This window comes from Callithrix jacchus, chromosome 11 (assembly GCF_049354715.1).
Source record: "Callithrix jacchus isolate 240 chromosome 11, calJac240_pri, whole genome shotgun sequence".
Classification (NCBI taxonomy): Eukaryota; Metazoa; Chordata; class Mammalia; order Primates; family Cebidae; genus Callithrix; species Callithrix jacchus.
The window spans coordinates 115,743,265-115,763,908 of record NC_133512.1 but is presented as its reverse complement, the minus strand read 5'-3'; the positions used below and the strand labels follow the sequence as shown (position 1 = coordinate 115,763,908).

Sequence of the window (20,644 nt, the reverse complement as noted above, 5' to 3'; positions counted from 1 at the left end):
GTAATCACTCACCCCCTGCGTTTTCGCTGGCAACTGCAATCCAGAGCTGTTCCTACTCAGCCATCTTGGATTGATCCTGTAATCAGTTTTTCTGAAATCAGAATCACCATTTTTACTCTGTATGTTCAGTGTGTAATTGGATTATGCAATTGAATTTTCCTACAATACAAATAAATTCATGAAGAATGTTTGTTGACCATCTACTAGCACCTAAGTTTGATGGTTTTCCTCTCTCCTTCCCTCCCCACTTAGTTCATTGTCTTCTGTAGGCCCAGTATTATTTTAGGCACTTGGCATTCATCTGTGGACCTGGAGGATAAGATCCCTTCCCTCAGAGAACTCACATTACAGTGGAGAGAGACCTGCATTTGTGTTCTAAGTACTGTGAAGAAAATACATTGGATGCTGTGATAATGAGTAACAGGGGAGGTCTCATTTAGACAGAGTAGATTGGGAAACCATCTCTGAGGAGGTAATCTTTAAGATGAAAAGTAGAGAATTAGGAAGAACCATGTGAAGAACTGAGAGAAGAAGTACAGAGTTCCCAAGGCAGGAAAGAAACTGGGATGTTTGGAAATGGTGGCACTGGTACAAGTTGAGGCTGGAGACAGTTGATATGAAAGAAGGTTAGAGATACGGCTAAGAGTCAGAATATTCAGTGCTTTGTTACAAATGCAAGGACTTTGGATTTCTTTTCTGAATGAACTAGGAGGTTATTCAAAGGTTTAAGATAAGTGTCTTGATCTGAGTTTTGAAAATACCACTTCTCTTTATTTAGGTGTACATTTTCCAAGTGGTTAATTTTGACAATATTCCTATGAATTGCATTGTTCAAAGGTTTGTTTACTGAGGACTTTTATGGCAGAGTTGAGCATCTGGTTAGAATTACTTGGAAAAATTTCCACCTAAAACTTTTGCAGTTATACTTGGAATTGAGGAACCTCAGTGTCTCTGTTAGCATGTTAGAGTGAAATGGAAATTGTTCTCTGGTTTTTTTTTTTGTTTGTTTCTCTTCTCTCCCTCTCTCAATTTCTTCCTTTTCTCTCCTTCCCATTCCTTTTCCCAAGCCCCTTTTACTCCTACCCAAACTTTCTCCTGGAGGATTCTAATATGTGGCTGGGATTGAGAACCACTGTTGTGGCTCTCCAGAGTCTATTTCAGTCCTTAGTTAACCTTAGGCAAGTTACCTAATGTCTCAGCTTTTGCTTCCACATTTGTAAATGACCCAAATTACATTTTAAGGAAAATAGTGTCTCTGTTCATGGCTACTCTAGGAATAAAGATGAATTATTAACCCTCTAGTTTGGGCTGGTGTTACTGTTGGGTGCCGTAATTTTTACAAAAGGATACTAATACTACCCTCAGATCCGCTAATCTTGCCAGTTAGCATCAAGTCATGCCAGTTTGGCCTCATCTTCTCTCTGTTCCCATTGCTGCTTTGTATGTACTAGTTTGGGCTAACATCACCGATTTGGCCTCTGTCTCTAGACTTTCTCTCGCTATGTACCCCTCCCCACAACCCATTCTCCACTCCACAAGCAGAATACAGCTATTTTGTATTACCAGTAAAGAATAGATCCATATGCCTTAACATTTATACAACAGATATTTTTTGGTCACCTACTAGGTGCCAGACAAGCTATGCAGTAGGAGTACAACTGTGAATGAAGACCATATCTTCATGGAGTTACGGTTGTACATGGAGAGGAAAAATAAAATGACAACCTTACCTTTAGATTAGTGCTAATGAAGAAAAGAACATATTTTTTAAAAATATAAGCCTGGTCAGTATTCCTCCTCACTTAAAATCTTTTAATGGTTCTTCTCTGCCCTCAGGATTAAGTCTAAACTTAACATAATTCACAGACTCCTTTATGATATGCCCCAGTTTAATTCTCCAGTCCTGTTCTTGGTATCTATACTCTTCTTGCTGCCAACTCTGTTTCATGACCACTAAATATTAAATCTTTATAGACAGTGTGTTTTACTTGCCTTTGAGATTTGCCCATGCTATTCCTCCTACCTGAATCACTTTCCTCTCACCTCCAAGATCTAGCTAACTTTTACTGCTTACTTCTCAGATCTTAGCTTGTAAATTATTGTTTCCCAAAATTCTCTAATGCCTTAAGCCCAGGTTAGAAATATAAACACATGTGGCTCTAGCCTTCATTGTTAACACAATTCTAGGTATTTATCTGACTGTATAATCTTGACTGTGCTTTTCAAAACCTATAAAAAGATCAGCTGAAATATACAGACTTTGTTCATGATTTCTTAAAGAGCATTCACTGTTTTCAGTAGTCTAGATTCCCTAAAAGTCTTTTACTGAAGTAAGTTAGACTGTTCAGAAAACCTCACATCCGAACCATGGTAAATTATATTGTCCTACCATAGATTTGCTTTTACCTTACTTTTAAAAAGTACATTTTGTTTTCTCTTACTAGATTATTGTAAGCCATGAAAAGTGCTTTTAAGAAGGCAGAATACTATTTAAATTCCCACATTATTAAATATTCTTTGAAAATACCAATTTTATTTATTATGTAGATGTTCTGTAGCTTATTAATCATTCTATTTAACTATTGTTCTAAAGATTTTTTTTTTTGCTACAGTTAATTACCGTAATTTGAGATGGACTTAACATATAATTACTGTGTTTATCTGTGGTTCAGTAATGTGGCTTATTTGATTAAAATTGTATTTACGATGTGAGTGTCAAATGGGATTGTTTGAACTCAGAGAATCAATTTGTTTGAACTATTGAGATCACTGAGATGGTATAGCTAATAGTAAAATAGCTGCTGCTTTTATAGTTCTATATTGTCAGATACTATAAAATCTTAAATTGTTGCTTTTTATAATTATCTAAATGTACCATCCTAGATATAACATCTAAAGATTTGAAGCAACTTTAATTCTTAATTTTAAACTACAGTGTAACAATTTTATGCTCCTCTCAGAAGGAAATTATAATTTCAGTCAATGGATTGGCAGCTGCTTTAAGGGATTTATTAGCATTGTGTCTAACACATACATAATTACATCAAAATTCAGCATATCTAAAATTTGGGTTTATTTCTGAGTAACGTTTGGCAATAAGACTGTGAACACAAGGGGTTTAGCAGATTCCCCATATGTAAGCTCTGTATTTAACACTAATTGAAACTTATGTGTAGAAGATGATCTGTCACACCACCAGAGCTTTGTAGTTTGCTATAGAAACTCAGAATACTATAGTAAGAGTGCTTTCTCCTGTTTGTATTCATTCAAGTAAGAAACATATATTGAAGCTTCTTCATTTGCCAAATGCTAAGTCCAGTATTGGTAATACTGAGCTCTTATAACCTGATCCTTGTTCTTTAGTATTTGCGTATTTACTTGTTTTGATCTTTAAATTCTGTCCACTCTGTTTTCCCACCTCTGCCATTGTTTATTCCATCCTCTTCTAACCATTGTAGCAGATTGGTACAATTGAAAAAACAGCGAATTGAGAATCAGAAGACTTAGTCTTTCTTTGTCTGGGTCTGCCACTCATCCCTCTGCAATTCTGGCAAAATTATATAACTTCTCTGAATCTGATTATTCATCTGAAAATGAGGTGATTGTACCAGTTGATGATAAGACCTCATCTAACTCCAAAATGTTGACAATTAAGTTTCATTCCCTTCTGCTGTTATCAGGCTGTGAAACTAAGATATGAGGGCTATGTGAGTTATATCTATAGAACTTGATTTATCTATAAGTAAATTTTTGTGACAAATTAAAAGCAAAATCATACTGATTTTCATTTTGGCCCTGGGAATGTGCTTATTGTGCTTACTGACATTTTAAAAATTAGTATACTAATAAGTACTTAGGTTTCTGATCATTTTATACTTTTACCAGTTAAATAAGTAAAGCCAAACCAGCAACAGAGAAGACTCTGAAGCTAAAGATTTGCTGTCATTGACGTAGATTAGTTACTGAACTAGAAAATGGTGGTGCTTATTTTCAACATAACTAGGCTTTGTTGTTTTAGTATCTTTTGTATTTGGTGTGCCATTATTCTGATAAAAACAGAGTGCCTACTTTTTCCCCCCTCTCAAAATTCTTGGTAATAATAACTTTACCTAATTTTACCCTTCCACTCTCCCAGGGGTGTTTTTGCTAGTTACAAGCTTATGAAAATATTTAATATTTTTAGATATAAAATTTAGGTTACCTGATAATAAATGAGAGTTAAAGTTTACATGTAAAAACAAACATGCAAGAACACTAACGACAGTTTTGAAAATGAAAGGTAATGAAGTAGTACTGACACTACCAGATATTTATAAAGTTACAATTTGGTACAGATTAATGGGGTGAAATAGAACAGATAGAATAAAAATGTTCCCAAATACATATGAGAAATTAGTATATGGTAAAGTTGGAATTTTCAGTCAGAGAGGGAGAATAGATTAAACAGTATGTGACATTGAGACATCACTTAAGACTTGGCAGTATTTTAAAAAAAGGAAATCTGAGAAACAAGACTCTTTCTCTTTAATAAATTAAGTAAATAAATATCAATGAATGAATGAATAAATGGGAAAATCTAGATCCCTACTTAACTTTTGTATATGAAAGAAAATTCTAGGTGGACTTAAGTTTCATACTTGAGAAATAACATTGTAATTGTTTTTAAAAAATCTAGGATTAAGAGACCATTCTAAACATGCCACAAAACCCAGAAGTCATAAAGAAAAAGAATGTTTGATTTTTGCTAAATAAAAAAGTTGTTAAAATATCAAATAATGACAAATTAGCAATTAAGACAAAGCTTAGTTCCTACAATAAAGAAAAGGCTCTTATAAATCATTTAAAAAGTGGATAATCCTCTAGAACAATGATAAATAATATGAATAGATACTTTAAAGAAAAAATAATTCATATTGCCAGTAAATTTATACATGTACAGATACTCTATTCACAACTTTTAAGTGTTAATTAAAAGATCATCCAGTGAATATTGGTATGACCATGAGGAAGTGGGTATCTTCTTACATTCTGGATGAAATGTATTTGGTGTAGCCTTTTTTATAAAGAGTACTTTATCATTATCTATTAAAATACAGAAATATATATATATTTTGACTAAGCATTTTCCCCCAGGAACTTATCTTACTCATAAACTTGTATAAATCCACAAAAAAATAAGGTATGCAGAGATATTTATTGTAGTATTGTATGGAAGGAGAAAAAAATCTGGAGACTAATTGACCATCAATTTATTTGATTTCTATGTTTTTGATTGTCCACTAGTTAAATTGGTTGATCCATTCAATGAGTTCAGTTTTTTTGTAGCTTAATACAGCTGAGATAAATCAGTAAATATTATATTGTTGAGTGTCAAAAGATAGTTGCAAATTTACAAAAAATAAATGATAAGTGCTAGAAAGATTTAAGTAAAAGAATAGGAGTTCTGAACTGGAGTTGTTGCTAGCGCTTAATAGGGTCCCAGCCAACATTTAAAATATCCCAACTTTCAAAGAGAAGAATGTGGCAGACCCTTTCTTCTGTTAACCAAACCATAATTTTGTTTAATGGCAAGTTGCCTAACCCCAGTGGATGAATGTGAATCATGATTAGTCTAAACCAGTCATTATTATCCTGTGGCAAATTATTTCACTTTACCTTCCATGTGACACAGTTCAGGCCAATGAGTCGTAAAGAAAGTCTACTGGAGGACATTTGACAAAAATGTCTTCCGTGTTGAAAATAGATGCTGAAAGAATTCTTTCCCTCCCTGCTTTGGGTGCTCTAAATAAGGATGTGATGCTTAGAGTGGGTACTGGCAAGTTTCAAAAATGAGGAGAAGGCCAAGAAAATTGCAGAAAGTTAACCTAGCACCATGATTTAGTAGAACTTTGAAACCATCTTAGAGCCAGCTTTTTCTACTTGCAAAATTTTGTTACATGAACTAATTAGTCTACTGGTAGTTAGGTTTTCTGTTACTTGGAGCTGAAAATATCCTAACAAATAGTGAATTCATGGAAAGCTGTTTTTTTATTAGATTCTGTAATTCTGTGACAGTTCTGAAAATTGTTCTTTTCCTTTGTCTTAGCTAAAGTAATCAGTAATGAATATGTGCATTGGACCATGAAGCAAAAATAGAGTTGAGATTAAATCATAAATTAATGCAATAATGTATCTTCCTCAAGAATTCAAAGGACTTCGAAAATATTTTACTTTCTTTTAATCCCCCCTCCCACAGGGTTTCTTTATGTTAAACATTCTGACAGTATTTCCCATTTGCTTAGAGGATAAACCAAGGAAGGAAGAGAAAACATGTGATTCAGACATACAGATAAAATTATTTTACTTCCCCTTTAGCTGTTCTATTTTGAGTTTTAAAGATGTTAAAGAAGAAATAGAGTTGAAGGATTATCATTGTAAATTCCTAAAACAATTCTAAAAATAACAAGTTGGCAGTGATAATTGCATAATTCGTATTTTCTGTTTTTTCAGTTAAATACCCTTTCAAAGTACGTTCATGATTACCATTTACTGATCTGCTTGATTAAGTTTTCTTTGTGAATCATTTTCTAAACTGGTTAAGGCCCTGACATTCAGTTGAACTTTTTAGCAGTTGAATCTTAAAAGTTTTTAAAATCTTACGTGTTTTAGATCTTTTGTCCTTCCCTCTTCCCCCAACTATACCCATTAGAATCTGGTAGATTGGCCAGGTGTAGTTGCTCACGCCTGTAATTCCAGCACTTTGGGAGGCTGAGGCAGGTGGGTCACCTGAGGTCAGGAGTTCAAGACCAGCCTGGCCAACATAGTGAAACCACAGCTCTACTAAAAATACAAAAGTTATCCTGGCATGGTGGTGCACGCCTGTCATGCCAGCTACTCAGAAGGCTGAGGCAGGAGAATCTCAGAAACCTGGGAGGCAGAGGTTGCAGTGAACTGAGTTTGCAGTACTGCACTCCAGCCTGAGTGACAGAGTAAGTAAGACCCTATCTCAAAAAAAAAAGGTGTTAAAAATGGAAAAGATAGCCTTGTTTTCATTTTGCAAAGAAAATCAGTACAGAAAACTGTATTAATAGTTTTACCATGTTAGAATGAAAGCTGCTTTCTTGGTATTGGCCTTTAGGTCTTTTTGTTTTTTGATAATACCATTTTTATTTAACCAGCTTTCATTTTTATTATAATTATTATAAAAGTAATGCAATGCACATGATCAATAAAGCAAAACGCAAATAACATAGAATGCTATAAACTTAAAAGTACTTCTGCCAAAGTAGCAAACTGACACAGGCTGCTGATTCCCTTTCCCAGAATCAACCCTAGAGAAATAAAATAGCAGCTGGATTCCAGAAACTCCATAAATGAGACTGAAGGCTCTCTCTCCTCCAGATTAACCTTTCACTATAGAAACTAGCAGCAGTAGCTTATCCCGCTAGTGTTAGAAATCAGTGGGCAACAGCATGGCAGTGCGGAAATGCTGCTGGAGTTCAGAGTTGATGAAAACATGGGGACTGACCGTCTGTTCCCAATAGTTCTCTTTTCTTCTCCCTTTGTCCAGAGATACTGCCTTCTACTTCCTCTGAAGGGTTTAAAGGTACAAACTGTTGCATAGGGGTGTGACCATATCTTGAAATGATTCTTGGTTCTTTGTGCCTATGCTTTACAACCCCATGAGTTTTCCTCTGTATTTTCCTTAATCTCAACTAGTACTCATGCCAGTTAAGGCCTGGCCTTTGAGTCCTCTCCAGTAATTCGTATCAGAAAGAAGAGCTAATTTCCTGAATAACATGCCAACATAATTAGACAGTTGAGGACTACAACTGTCTCAAAAAAAAAAAAATCAGTAAACTGATGACATACATGATGTAAAGAAGAATTATTAGAACAGATGAATGGCCGGCCGTGGTTGCTTCACGCCTGTAATCCCAGCACTTTGGGAGGCTGAGGTGGGCAGATCTCCTGGGGTTGGGAGTTTGAGACCACTCTGACCAACATGGAGAAACTCTGTCTCTATTAAAAATACAAAATTAGCCAGGTGTGGTGGCGCATGCCTATAGTCCCAGCTACTTGGAGACTGAGGAAGGAGAGTTGCTTGAACCCCAGAGACAGAGATTGTGGCGAGCCAAGATGGCACCGTTGAACTCAAGCCTGGGCAATGAGGGAAACTCCATCTCAAAAAAAAAAAAAAAAAAAAAAAAAAAAACAACCACACAAACAAAAACGGGTGAACCAAGAATTTAAAATAAGCATGATGAATATACTTAAAGATGTAAGGCAACATGCTAGTAATATGAAAAAGATCCAAACATTATAGAAACAACCATATGGAAATAGTGGATATGAAAAATAAAATGAAGACTACAACAAATTGGATGGTATAAGTGAATTAATCAACTGGAAGATTATGAAGAACACTCTTCTGAGAAAAAGCAGGAAAAAAGATAAAGAAATAGAAAATAGAGTAGAAAAACTAAGGGAAATAGAAAATTGTTTTACTAGTTTCAACATCTTAAAAGGAGTTCCAGAAAAAGAAAAAAATAAAAATGTAAGAAGGTGGCCAGGCACAGTGGCTCACACCTGTGACTCCAGCAGTTTGGGAGGCCAAGGTGGGTGGATCACTTGAGGTCAAGTTCAAGACCAGCCTGACCAACATATTGAATCCTTGTCTTTACTAAAAATACAAAAATTAGCCAGGCTTGGTGATGCCTGCCTGTCATCCCAGCTACTTGGGAGGCTGAAGTAGAAGAATCATTTAAACCCAGGTGGCAGAGGTTGCCATGAGCTGAGATCACGCCACTGCACTCCAGCCTGGGCAACAAGTGAAACTTTGTCTTAAAAGAAAAAAAGGTGAAATAATTGAAGAAATAATGGAGATACATTTCCAAAAATTCAAAATTGATTAAAGACTTCAAATTGACTAAAGAGGTCATAGTATACCAAATAGAACAAATAAAGGAAAGCTCATACCTAAGCAGATTAAAGTAGAATTAAGAATAGCAGAGAGAAATTTCTGAAAGATTTGAGAGAGAAAAAGCAGGTGACCTGTAAGGGAACGAGAAGGTAGACATGTGACAGTTGAACAGCAGTGTGGAATGAGAAAAAACAATACAATTTAAAAGTAACCAAAGAAAACAACTTTGAACCAAGAAATTTAAATATTCCTTTCAGATGTGAGAGTGACATAAAATATTCTCAGGCATGTTTGCCTTGATACATTTGCCATATGGAGACCCATTTGGAAGCAGGTTCAGTGAAAACTAAATCTAGGAAATGCTAGAAGTATGTGATAAATGATGATCAAAATTTACTCTTGCCTGAAGAAAAACACTAGGACCAATATTCTAGGTCATAAAACCGTGGTGGAGAGGGGATATGGGACACTGTATAAATTTAGCTATTGTGATTAGACTATAGAGAAGAAACAATTCTATATTGTTAACACTAAAATGTCATATACGAGGCTCAAGAGTTAATCTTGATTTTCTTTCTTTTCTGTTCCTGTGTCATATGTCATTGCTACTGTCACTTATATCTCATGCCATCTTCTTTCTTGGATTCCTTTTTTGTTATGTTGGACTGTCTCCTCAAAGAGGTTTGTTTTTCTTTTTCATATGTAGTCATAATTATGAACTTTAAAATTCTCTTAATTTACCATCGTTAATATTGGTAGTTTAGCTGGAAATGGCTGTTGTAGGTGAAAACAGCCGTAGACAACATGTAAATGAACGGGCATTGCCTGATTTGACTCTGAGCAGGCCAGGTCAAGCCATAGTATGCCAAGCCATGTTATAAAAGTTTTAATTCAAAGGCTTATATCAAGACAAAATAGAATAAAGACATTTAAGTGCAATAAATTTAGGCAGTTATACCCCTCATTTCTATCACTTATGAAAGTGATGCCGGTTCTTCACTGTTTTATCTTCCAAAGTTATCTGAGGAACAGAGATCGGAACCTCAGCACATCACATCTGAAAGTTTACCATGTCTTATTAAGGGACTGGTTCCAGGACCTCCCTTGGATGCCGGCATCCTCAGATGCTCAAGTCCCATAATATGGTGTAACCTATGCACATCCCCTCCTATGCTTTAAGTCATTTCTAGGTTACTTATAATACTTGATGCAATGTAAATGCTATGTAAATAGTTGTTTTATGACAAGAAAAAAAAAGTCTGTACATCTTCACTGCATATGCAACCATTTATGGGTTTTGTTTTTTGTTTTGGGGGATTTTATATGAATATTTTTAATTTGCAGTGGTTTGAATCCTTGAACACGTAACCCGGGGATATGGAGGCTCGACTGTACCAGGCTTTACATACACTAAAGATTGTGGCATGAGAGTTTAGGCTATTATTAAGATCAGATCGATGTATGTGTGTGTATAAATATAAAAATAAATATTGTATATGTATGTATACAAATTATATATTATGGTCTGTGTATGTGTATAGTTTTATATTTACTGTAGAATACATTTGGATAGTCTCTAAAATGTCCCAAATTTATTGATTAGGAATGTAAAGGGACACATGAATTTAAGGTAGACCAGGAAAAAATAAATACTGGATTATTTAGTTCCACTGAAGTAGGTAAAGAAGACCAAGATCAGTATGGCTGGCAAATCCTGCCGTACATAGTATTCTAGGTTGACGTAAATATTTCACTTCAATCTGATGTTTGTTTAGCTTTTTGAGCATGTGATAATTGTTCATGGGTAAAAAAAAAAAGTTAATGCCATTGTTTTAGATCATGACAATTATGTTGTGAAGTAGCTGAGTTCATAGAATGCACTTTATATATATGAAATTAAATTTCAAGTAATATTTTCAAATAAGAATAAGAAAAATTGGCATTTGCCATATCAGTGTTTTACAAATTTTTGGATGATGCAGAAAGATCATCACTTATTTAATAGATTTCTTAGAAAAATACAGCATTATGGGCCGGGCGCGGTGGCTTACGCCTGTAATCCCAGCACTTTGGGAGGCCGAGGCGGGTGGATCACGAGGTCAAGAGATCGAGACCATCCTGGTCAACATGGTGAAACGCCATCTCTACTAAAAAAAAAAAAAAAAAATACAAAAAAGTAGCTGGGCATGGTGGTGCATGCCTGTAATCCCAGCTACTCAGGAGGCTGAGGCAGGAGAAATTGCCTAAACCCAGGAGGCGGAGGTTGTGGTGAGCCGAGATTGCGCCATTGCACTCCAGCCTGGGTAACAAGAGCGAAACTCCGTCTCAAAAAAAAAAAAAAAAAGAAAAATACAGCATTATTACCTTGATCATCACTTATTTAATAGATTTCTTAGAAAAATACAGCATTATTAACTTTGGGGAGTTTAAGCCACTCAGGAAAACAAAATGGCATATTATAGCCCAGAATTTTCATTTATTTGTTTGTTAGTTTATTTATTTATTTATGTTTTCTTTAGAGACAGGGTCTCACTTTGTTGCTCAGGCTGGAGTGCAATGGCACAATCATAACTCACCACAATTTTCAACTCTGGGGGGATCTTCCCACATCAGCCTCCTAGATAGCTTGACTGATTTTAATTTTTTGTAGAGACAAGGTCTCACTATATTGCCCAGGCTGGTCTTGAGCTCATAGCCTCATATGATCCTCCCACCTTGGCTTCCCAAAGCACAGGTATTAATAGGCATGAGCCACTGCACCTGGCCCAGAATTTTAAATTTTATTTTTTGGAAGTTATTCTATTTTATGACATTTTTTTTTTTTTTGGGGGGGGAGGAAGGCAGGAAGGTAGGGAAGAAGGACGGTAGGGAAGAAGGAAGGGATGAAGGAAGGAAGGGAGGAAGGGAGGAAGCGGGGAGGGAGGGAGGGAGGGAGGGAAGGGAAGGAAGGAATTCAAGCAATGAGAGAGACATTGCCGACCTGGATCTAGAGGTTTACAAGTTGATTTCTTTTTTTTTGAGAGAAGGAAAGAAAAAAAAATAAGTAAAGGAGAGGAAGAAAGAGGAAGAGAAAGAGGGAGAGTAAATGGAAATATTGCTTTATTTTGAAAAAAATTGAGTATTAATAATGGCCAATCAATGTTTCATTTAAACTTATGGGTAGGTGTGATGTGGTATTGACAAGAATGTATATTTTGTGTATTTGAAGTGGAGAGCTCTATGAATATTTATTAAGTTTACTTGTTCCGGATCTGAGTTCAAGTCCTTGATATCCTTATTAATTTTCTGTCTCATTGAATCTAAGTCTCATATCTGGGTGTTAGGATCGTTAGCTCTTGTTGTTGCATTGATCCTTTTACCACTATATCTTTGTTGCTTTAAAATCTATTTTCTCCGATACAAGAATTGCAACTCCTGCTTTTTATTTATTTATTATTTATTTTTGCTCTCCATTTGGTTGGTAAATCTTTCTCCATCCCTTTGTTTTGAGTCTTTGTGTATCCTTGCATGTGAAACAGGTCTGGATGTAACATGCCATTGGGTTTTGGCTGTGTCTTTTGATTGGGGGATTTAGTCAATTTAAATTTAGGGTTACTGCCATTTGATGTTGACTGGCTGTTTTATCCATGTGTTGGTGTAAATTCTTCTTTATGTTGGTGCTCTTTACTTTTTGGTGTATTTTTAGAAAGGCTAATACTGGTTGTTTCTTTCTGTGTGTAATGCTTCTTTCAGAAGCTCTTGTAAAGCAGGCCTGGTGGTAATAAAATCTCTGAGTTCTTGTTCATAAAAGATTTTATTTTTCCTTCAGTTGTGAAGCTTAGTTTGGCTGGATATGAAATTCTGGGCTGAAGGTTCTGTTCTTTGAGAATGTTGAATATTGGCCCCCACTCTCTTCTGGCTTGTAGAGTTTCTGCTGAGAAATCTGCTGTAAGTCTGATAAGCTTGCCTTTGTGGGTAACATGACCTTTCTCTCTGGCTGCCCTTAGTATTTTCTCCTTCGTTTCAACCCTGGTGAATCTAACGATTATGTGCCTTGGGGTTGCTCTTCTTGAGGAATATCTTTGTGGTGTTCTCTGTATTACCTGGGGTTGAATTTTGACCTGCTTTGCTAGTTTAGGAAAATTTTCCTGAATAATATCCTGAAGGGTATTTTCCAGCTTGGATTCATTCTCTCCGTAGCATTCAGGTACACCTATCAAACGTAAATTTGGTCTTTTCACATAGTCGTACATTTCTTGGAGACTTTGCTCATTCCTTTTTATCCTTTTTTCTCTAATCTTTTCTTCACGTTTTATTTCATTAAGTTGGACTTTGACCTCTGATATCCCTTCTTCTGCTTGAACAATTCGAGTGTTTAAACCTGTGCATACTTCTCGGAGTTCCTGTATTGTATTCTTTAGTTCCATTAATTCACTCATACTCCTCTCTAAGTTGTCTATTCTCAATAGGATTTCATCAAACCTTTTTTCAAAGTTCTTAGTTTCTTTACGTTGGGCTACAACATGTTCTTTTAACTCACCGAAGTTTGTTATTATCCATTCCTTGAAGAGTGATTCTGTCATTGGGATGCGCTCGTTCTCCATCAAGCCTTGTTCCATTGTTTATGTGGAACTGTGATCATCTTTAGAGGGACAGGCGTTCTGATTTTGAGTATTCTCAGCTTTTTTACGCTGATTTCTTCCCGTCATTGTAAATTTATCCTCCTGTCTCTTTGAAATTACCAACTTTCAGATTAGGTCTCTTGAGTGGACGTCCAGGTTGTTAGTTCCCAGGGCCAGAGCAGCGGCGCTAAAACTGATGGTGCTTTTCTGCCCAGGATTCTCCTGTCTAGCTTCCTTCTTGTGTCCGTAGTAGGCGACTCTGCCTTCCCGGGGCTCCAAACCTCGGTCAGAAGGGAAACCGTTCCTGTTTACTCTGCGCCGAGCGCTCCTGCGCCGAGGTGCCGTCACAGCCGCTGCCGGGCTCTGGTGTCCTGCTGGGGACCTGGGCCGGTCCTCCGAGCCTGTTTACTTTGCTCCGAGAGCTGCCGCGCCAAGGTGCTGGCGGAACTGCTGCACCGGCCACGAGAGTCGCGCTGGCCAACCCTGTGTTTCCTCCACTGGGGGATCTCCTGCTCCGTGAGCGACCAGAATTTGTCTGAAAGTGTGGCGTCCTCTAGTTCTCCGCGCCTTCCCTGAGAGCTGCAATCCCGGGATGTTAGCGATCGGTCATCTTGGATCGTTCTTTATGACATATTTTTAATGACTCTGACCTTATTAAGCAACCCTGTGTTTCACCTTTTGTCAAATTTTTTTCCCCAGGTCAAGATTTGAATAATCTTTGCTATCAAATTACAGATAATAAATCCATTAATTAAAGCATTATCCTTTCCTTCCTTATGTAAAAAAATGGTTATATTGCATACCTGTTTCTGCTTTTTTCCCTCCAGCTGGCAATTGACATTCTTTCAGTCTTTCCACAAATCGTTTAGTATTTGTTATATTCCAGGCACTATTTTAGGTACTGGAAACAAAATAATGAACAAAACAGCCTCTTTCCTTTCCGAGCTCATAGAGCAAGGAGCAGGCAATATATAATTGTTCATTGTTTAATCAAAAAGTTATGTAGCGTGTTAAAAGTTACATATGTAGACACATAGTGCAGGACAAAGCTGTATTGATCTTTTAAAGAGAAAGGAGTAGAGGCTAAGTGTGGTGGCTCATGCCTGTAACACCAGCTGTTTGGGAGGATGAGGCAGGAATATTGCTTAAGGCCCAGGAGTTTGAGACCATCCTGGGCAACGTAGCAAGACCCCATCTTTACAGCTGGGATATGCCTGTAGTCCCAGCTACTTGGGAGGCTGAGGCAGGAGGATCCTTTAAGTCCAAGAGTCCTAGGTTGCAATGAGCCATGATTGTGCCACTGCACTTCAGCTTGGGCAACAGAGTGAAACCCTCTCTCTTTAAAAAAAAAAAAAAAAAGTACTAATCTAATGGGAATATTTTCGTCTTGTTTTCTTTTCTTTAATTTATAGTTCCAATGACAGGATTTACACAGAGAGCAACTATTGATCCAGAACTGAATGAAATACATGTCTTATCTGGACTCAGCAAAGATAAGGAAAAGAGGGAAGAGAATGTTAGAAATTCATTCTGGATTTATGACATTGTGAGAAATAGTTGGTAAGGAACTCTTGTCTTTGCTGCAATCCCAGTATAAGTTATTTTGAAGAAAAGTATCGGTACCTATGTATACAATGATGTTCAGTGAATGGATTTTACATGTTTTTTAATTAGTAGATGGTTCCTGGTCTGGGACTTGGGAGAATTGTGTTTTAGTCTAGGTTCTGTTCTCAAGTAGATGTGTGAACTTGAGAACAATGCTTTTTTATGTTCTCAGATCTTAGTTTTCATAAAAGAAAGAGGTTTGACTATAGCAGGGAGAGGACGATATTACTTAGCATTTTCAAACCATGACTTTTGTGTCCTAGAGCATCTCATAGAACTGGTGTTGCATATTTTGCTTTGAGAAAACATGGATCCAGCTCTGACATTTATGTGATTGCTCCATTAGTGAATATTGTGCAGAACAGAAGCACTTCAGAGAACTTCTCCATTCAGTAATGGAGAGTAATGCTCTGCAGCTAAGGAATTTATTATTTTCTAAATAGGACATCCGTTTACAGTCAAATGACAGCAATGCATATTGTCCCTCTTTTTATTGTGCTTACATGGACAAAGATAGTATCTCTTTCAGTCTTAGTTTGAGCTTTCATGTATGCTATTTGTATTTTATAACACAGTTAGTATATATGAGCTGTTTGATGGACATCAAAAGAACTTAGAACTCAGTTCTAACAAATTCATATTGTTTTGATGACTGGAACTTTAAGATTTGATATGAACACATTACTAAAATTTTTGTTAGTAATTAGACATGTAATTAATTTGCTTGCTACAGTTGTATTATCTTTGCTGCTAATTCTCTAGGGTAGAATGCCTTAAAAGCAATGTCTTGCAGGTCTTGTGTCTATAAGAATGATCAAGCTGCAAAGGATAATCCAACTAAAAGTCTTCAGGAAGAAGAACCATGTCCAAGGTTTGCCCATCAGCTTGTATACGATGAGCTACACAAGGTATCCTGACTAGATTGACCTGTAAACTTTCCATGGCCTACTGTCTGAAATAATTTCCAAATGTAGCTTTCTGATTGTTTTAAACTGGATTTGAGTAAAAAGTTATGATACACAGTAGACATTCAATAGAGTATGTAGCAAGCACTCAATATCACTTCTCCCTAAAATTCCTTAAGCGAATGAGCATTTTTTCATAGCCTGTAATTCTTGGTACTTTTCCTTTTTTGAAGATAGTCACTGGCTGCCTATTAGCTGTATAAATCTAGATACATGACATAGCCTATTGTTCTACAATGTGATTATCCAAGTAAAAGATGTACAGTTGTCAGCATGTGGGTACCTTGTTTCATGATATAAACATAGTTTTGGTTTTAGATTTTCCCATTGTGTAAGAAGTCGTTCTATCTTTGTTTTCCTTATATACTAGTGATATCTCTTTTAAATCAGCCTTGTGATATGGTCCTGTGTTATGAATTTTTAGTGTCATAGTGTTGAGAGTTATTTCTTTATTTCTCCCTTAAACTTAACTGTGTACTTTAATGATTGGACTTATAGTAAATTACTGACGGAGACCAATTCTTTCTGTTTAGCCATCGATGATTATTTAAACTCTACACGATATACTTTGAGACCTTTAGGTAAAAGATACCATGGGAGTGAGTAAAAGCCCTTTCCCTTATAGCCTCTGAATTTAAGGTGTAAATGAATTTCCATCTAAAGAATGAGGATAACTCTATTATGTAACATCAATGAATATAAGTGTTTTCAAAATTTTAGGAACTATTTTAATAAATTAACCATTAATTTTAGTTAAAATAGTTAAATATTTAAATGCCTTGTATAAATACAGAATAACATTCAAGTGCAATAAATTTAGACAGTTATACCTCTCACTTCTACTACTTATGAAAGTGATTTCGTTTCTTTACTGTTTTATCTTCCAAAGTTATCTGAGGAACAGATAACTCTAAGTAATAGTGAAATCATTATCAATTTTTTTTGCATTTCATTTTTGGCATTATGAAATAATGTTTTTAATGTTATTTCACAAATTTGATGTGCCATTTAATATTTGGCATTTCAGTTAAAGCAAAATTAAGTTGTTAATTTTTTTTTTTCTTTTTTGAGACAGAGTCTTGCTCTGTTAACCAGGCTGGAGTGCAGTGGCACGATCTTGGCTCACTGTAACCTCTGACTCCCAGGTTCAAGTGATTCTTTTTCCTCAGCCTCCCCAGTAGCTGAAACTACAGGCGCATGCCACCACTCTATAGCCCGGCTTATTTTTTATAGTTTTAGTGGAGATGGGGTTTCACCGTGTTAGCCAGATGGTCTCGATTTCCTGACCTCATGATCCTCCTCCCTTGGCTTCCCAGAGTGCTGGGATTACAGGCAGGAGCCACTGCACCGAGCCTAAAAAATTTAAAGTTTCTAGTTGACCTGTTGATGACTGTTAACTTTTAGTGATTCAGCATTACGTCAGAATTTTTTAAGATATTTGTTATATGACCAATATTTTGATTAATTTTATCCCCATTATTTGTTGTCGTCAGCAAATGATATCTTGGATTAAATTCTTCCTATCATCGTTTTTGTTTCGTGCCTTCCACTGTCATTGTAATATAGTAATATAACTCATTTTAGCATGCATGCAGTTTTTTAAAGTAGCCATGGTGCTTTAAGTAAAATAGAAACGAGAAAAATCAAGAGAAGCTTTGGTAAAAATGAAGTATAATTTTTAATTTTTTTTTAATAGGCTTTATGCACTGCTACTAAAATTTCTTGGGTATGCATGAATTTTTTTAAATCTGGCTTATTTTGCTTATTATAGGTTCATTATTTATTTGGTGGGAATCCAGGAAAATCTTGCTCTCCAAAGATGAGATTAGATGACTTCTGGTCATTGAAGTTGTGTAGACCTTCAAAAGATTATTTACTGAGGCATTGCAAGTATCTCATAAGAAAACACAGGTATGAGAATAATTCACTGAAAACTTTTAATTAACATTATCAACTATTGTTGATATCAGCTAGCTTTGGAATTACAACTTTCTTGGCAAATTTAATAATGAAACAGTATGAATACTATGAAGATCATGAATTTTGTAAATGCCCTGTTATTCTACTTATTTTTGCTTTCCTTTTTCAAAGGAAGATACAAAATATAGATATTTGATGCTAAACATTTTTAAATGCAGAACAAGTGAAATTTTGCAACTGTTAATGGAAAAAAATTTTTGTGAAGGTGACATGCCTACATTGAAGTAACTCAAGGCTAACTACAAATTAGATCAGTTCTGGCTCAATGACACATGGCTGAGCTTTTGATAACTCTTAACAGTGAATGTGTGATATAGTTGACTATACAATATCTTCATAATTTGATGTTTCACAATACAGTTTCAAAATATGCTTGTAGTTTTATATCACCTTTATTATTTAATTGCAAAATCATTTAATCAAACATTTTCACATATATACATACACATACACACACACACACACACACTCACACCCTGAGTCATGTTTGCTTTTTAGCCTAGAAGGTAATAAACTACTAAAAAATGCAGAAAGAGGTTTCTGTCCTTTTGTTTACTGTAGTGTGATATGGTAATAAAAATTTGCTTTAGGGCCAGGTGCAGTGGCTCATACTTACAATCCCAGCACTTTGGGAGGAAGAGGTAAGAGGACTGCCTGAGCCCAGGAATTAAAGACCAGCCTGGCAATTATTTTATGCTAGACACTGCATATGATTCTTGGCAGAGCCAGGATTTGAGCCTGAGTGTTTTGACTCCAGAGCTCACCACTTAACCATCAGATACACATACATATCAATGAAGCAAATGAACAAAAATCTGCCCTCAAGTTTTCATTCTTAAGAAGGGAGACTAAAAATAAACATAATAAGGAATTTATATTACATGTTAGATGGTAAGTACTGTGAAAAAAACCTTGAGTTATTGTTCGTACAGGTGTGGGAGGTGGGAATGTAATTTTAAATAAGATATCAGAGTAGACTACACAGTGAAGATGGCATTTGAGTAGAAACTTAAGGGACAAGAGGGACTGAATTGTATCACTGTCTGGTGATGGGGGAGGTGTTCTAGACAGGTAATAGTCAAGGCTCTGAGGTTAAAAAAGATGCCTGAATAATTTGAGGAGTGAATAGAGAAGTGTGGCAGAAGTAGAATGAGTGAGGTGATTGTGGTAGGAAATGAAGTTGAAGGGTCTAGGAAAGGGACAGCTTGTAAAGGGCCTTAGGCTTTTACTCTTAGGGGAGCATTGTAAGATTTTAAGTAGAAGAATGACACATTCAGGCTTGATTTTATAAAAATCATTTCGTGTTTTCTTCCAGAAGAAAACTTGTGGCTGTTTTCCCTCAGGTAGGGGGAATTCTTAAGAAACAACAGCTTTCTGTGTTGGAAAAGATTAGTTCAGTTTGGAGCGCTTTAGGTTTGAGAAGTTTGTGAGACATGCAAGCAGAGACCATCTGTGAACATTTGGTGAAAAGACTTGGCCTGACATTACTGTGAGTCACAGGGAGAGGGAGCTTGCTCAGGGTGAGCAAGAAGAGTGAAAGGTTGTTGGATATTCTCTGAGGACCACCATCATTTGAGGGACAGGAAGAGGAAGAGACACTTCACAAGAGATCAAAAAGCGCACCTTAACATTCTGGATAAACATTGAAGATTGTGCGAACAGAATTTCTTGATGGATTTGATATGAGAGAAAGAGAGCAGTCGAGGATGACTCAGGGCATCTTGAGAATCTTGTCAACTATTAATTCAAACTGACAATAAAAGGCTCATTTTAGACCTTGTTCTCTACCAAGCTCTTAGACGAATTCAAGAATTTGAGGGACATAGCTACATGTAGACAGAATAGATAGACGTTTGTATCTATGAATTGGGTAGAACACAAAAATTGTCTTTTTAATTCAAATGTTATGCAGATTTTTTTTCATAATGTGGGAGCTTATACTACACTGCTAGACTGGCTTATTTGTGTTGTTCTTAATGGACAATAATTATTATTCTGTTTAGTTAGAATATAAATTTGGAAGGAGAGAAGTATATTGTGTGCCAAGGGAGTATCTCCTTGTTCTTACTGATGTCTCATGATTTAATAAATAAAATACCACTATTATTTTTTCATACGGCATTCAGGTTTCCAAACTTGATGATGATGAGTTGAGGGTAGAAATGGGCAAAAAAAAAAATTGTTACAGGATTAATTTCTGTTCATTTAGGAAGAGGGCAGAACTATTGATTATGATTCTAGACTGCAGACACAAGTTCGTGATAAGTTCTTGCTGGCCAAAAATAGTGTAGAAAATGAAGATGGAAAACATAACTTTCAGGAAACTGATCTCTTTATACTGGATATAGGATTCTAGGTATATGTTGGTTAGGTTATTTCAGGTTATAAAGGTTATTGAATGCTTTGAATACCTCAACTGAAAAAAAATTATTATTAAATTATTCAGAGAATTAAGGCACTTTCTCAGTAGTTTGAACAGTGAAGCTGGATGGAGAATTGTTTAGGATATTGGAACAATTCTAGTAGCCAGGCGCTACGTAGCTTTTCCTTGTATTTCTGTCTGCTTCTTTCTCTCTCTGCTTGTTCTGTTC

The 20,644-nt window shown here is 36.0% G+C and overlaps 1 protein-coding gene across 20 annotated transcripts in view; it reads left to right on the top strand.

Moving 5' to 3' along the window:
• MKLN1 (muskelin 1) overlaps positions 1 to 20,644 on the top strand; it is a 414,912-nt gene that overhangs the window by 375,958 nt on the left and 18,310 nt on the right. For all 20 annotated transcript variants that reach the window (XM_009003056.5, XM_078343745.1, XM_078343736.1 and 17 more), the window contains 3 exons: positions 14,916 to 15,063; positions 15,902 to 16,016; positions 17,845 to 17,984. In XM_009003056.5, coding sequence (XP_009001304.1) covers positions 14,916 to 15,063; positions 15,902 to 16,016; positions 17,845 to 17,984 — 403 coding nt within the window. The remainder of the gene's footprint in view (positions 1 to 14,915; positions 15,064 to 15,901; positions 16,017 to 17,844; positions 17,985 to 20,644) is intronic.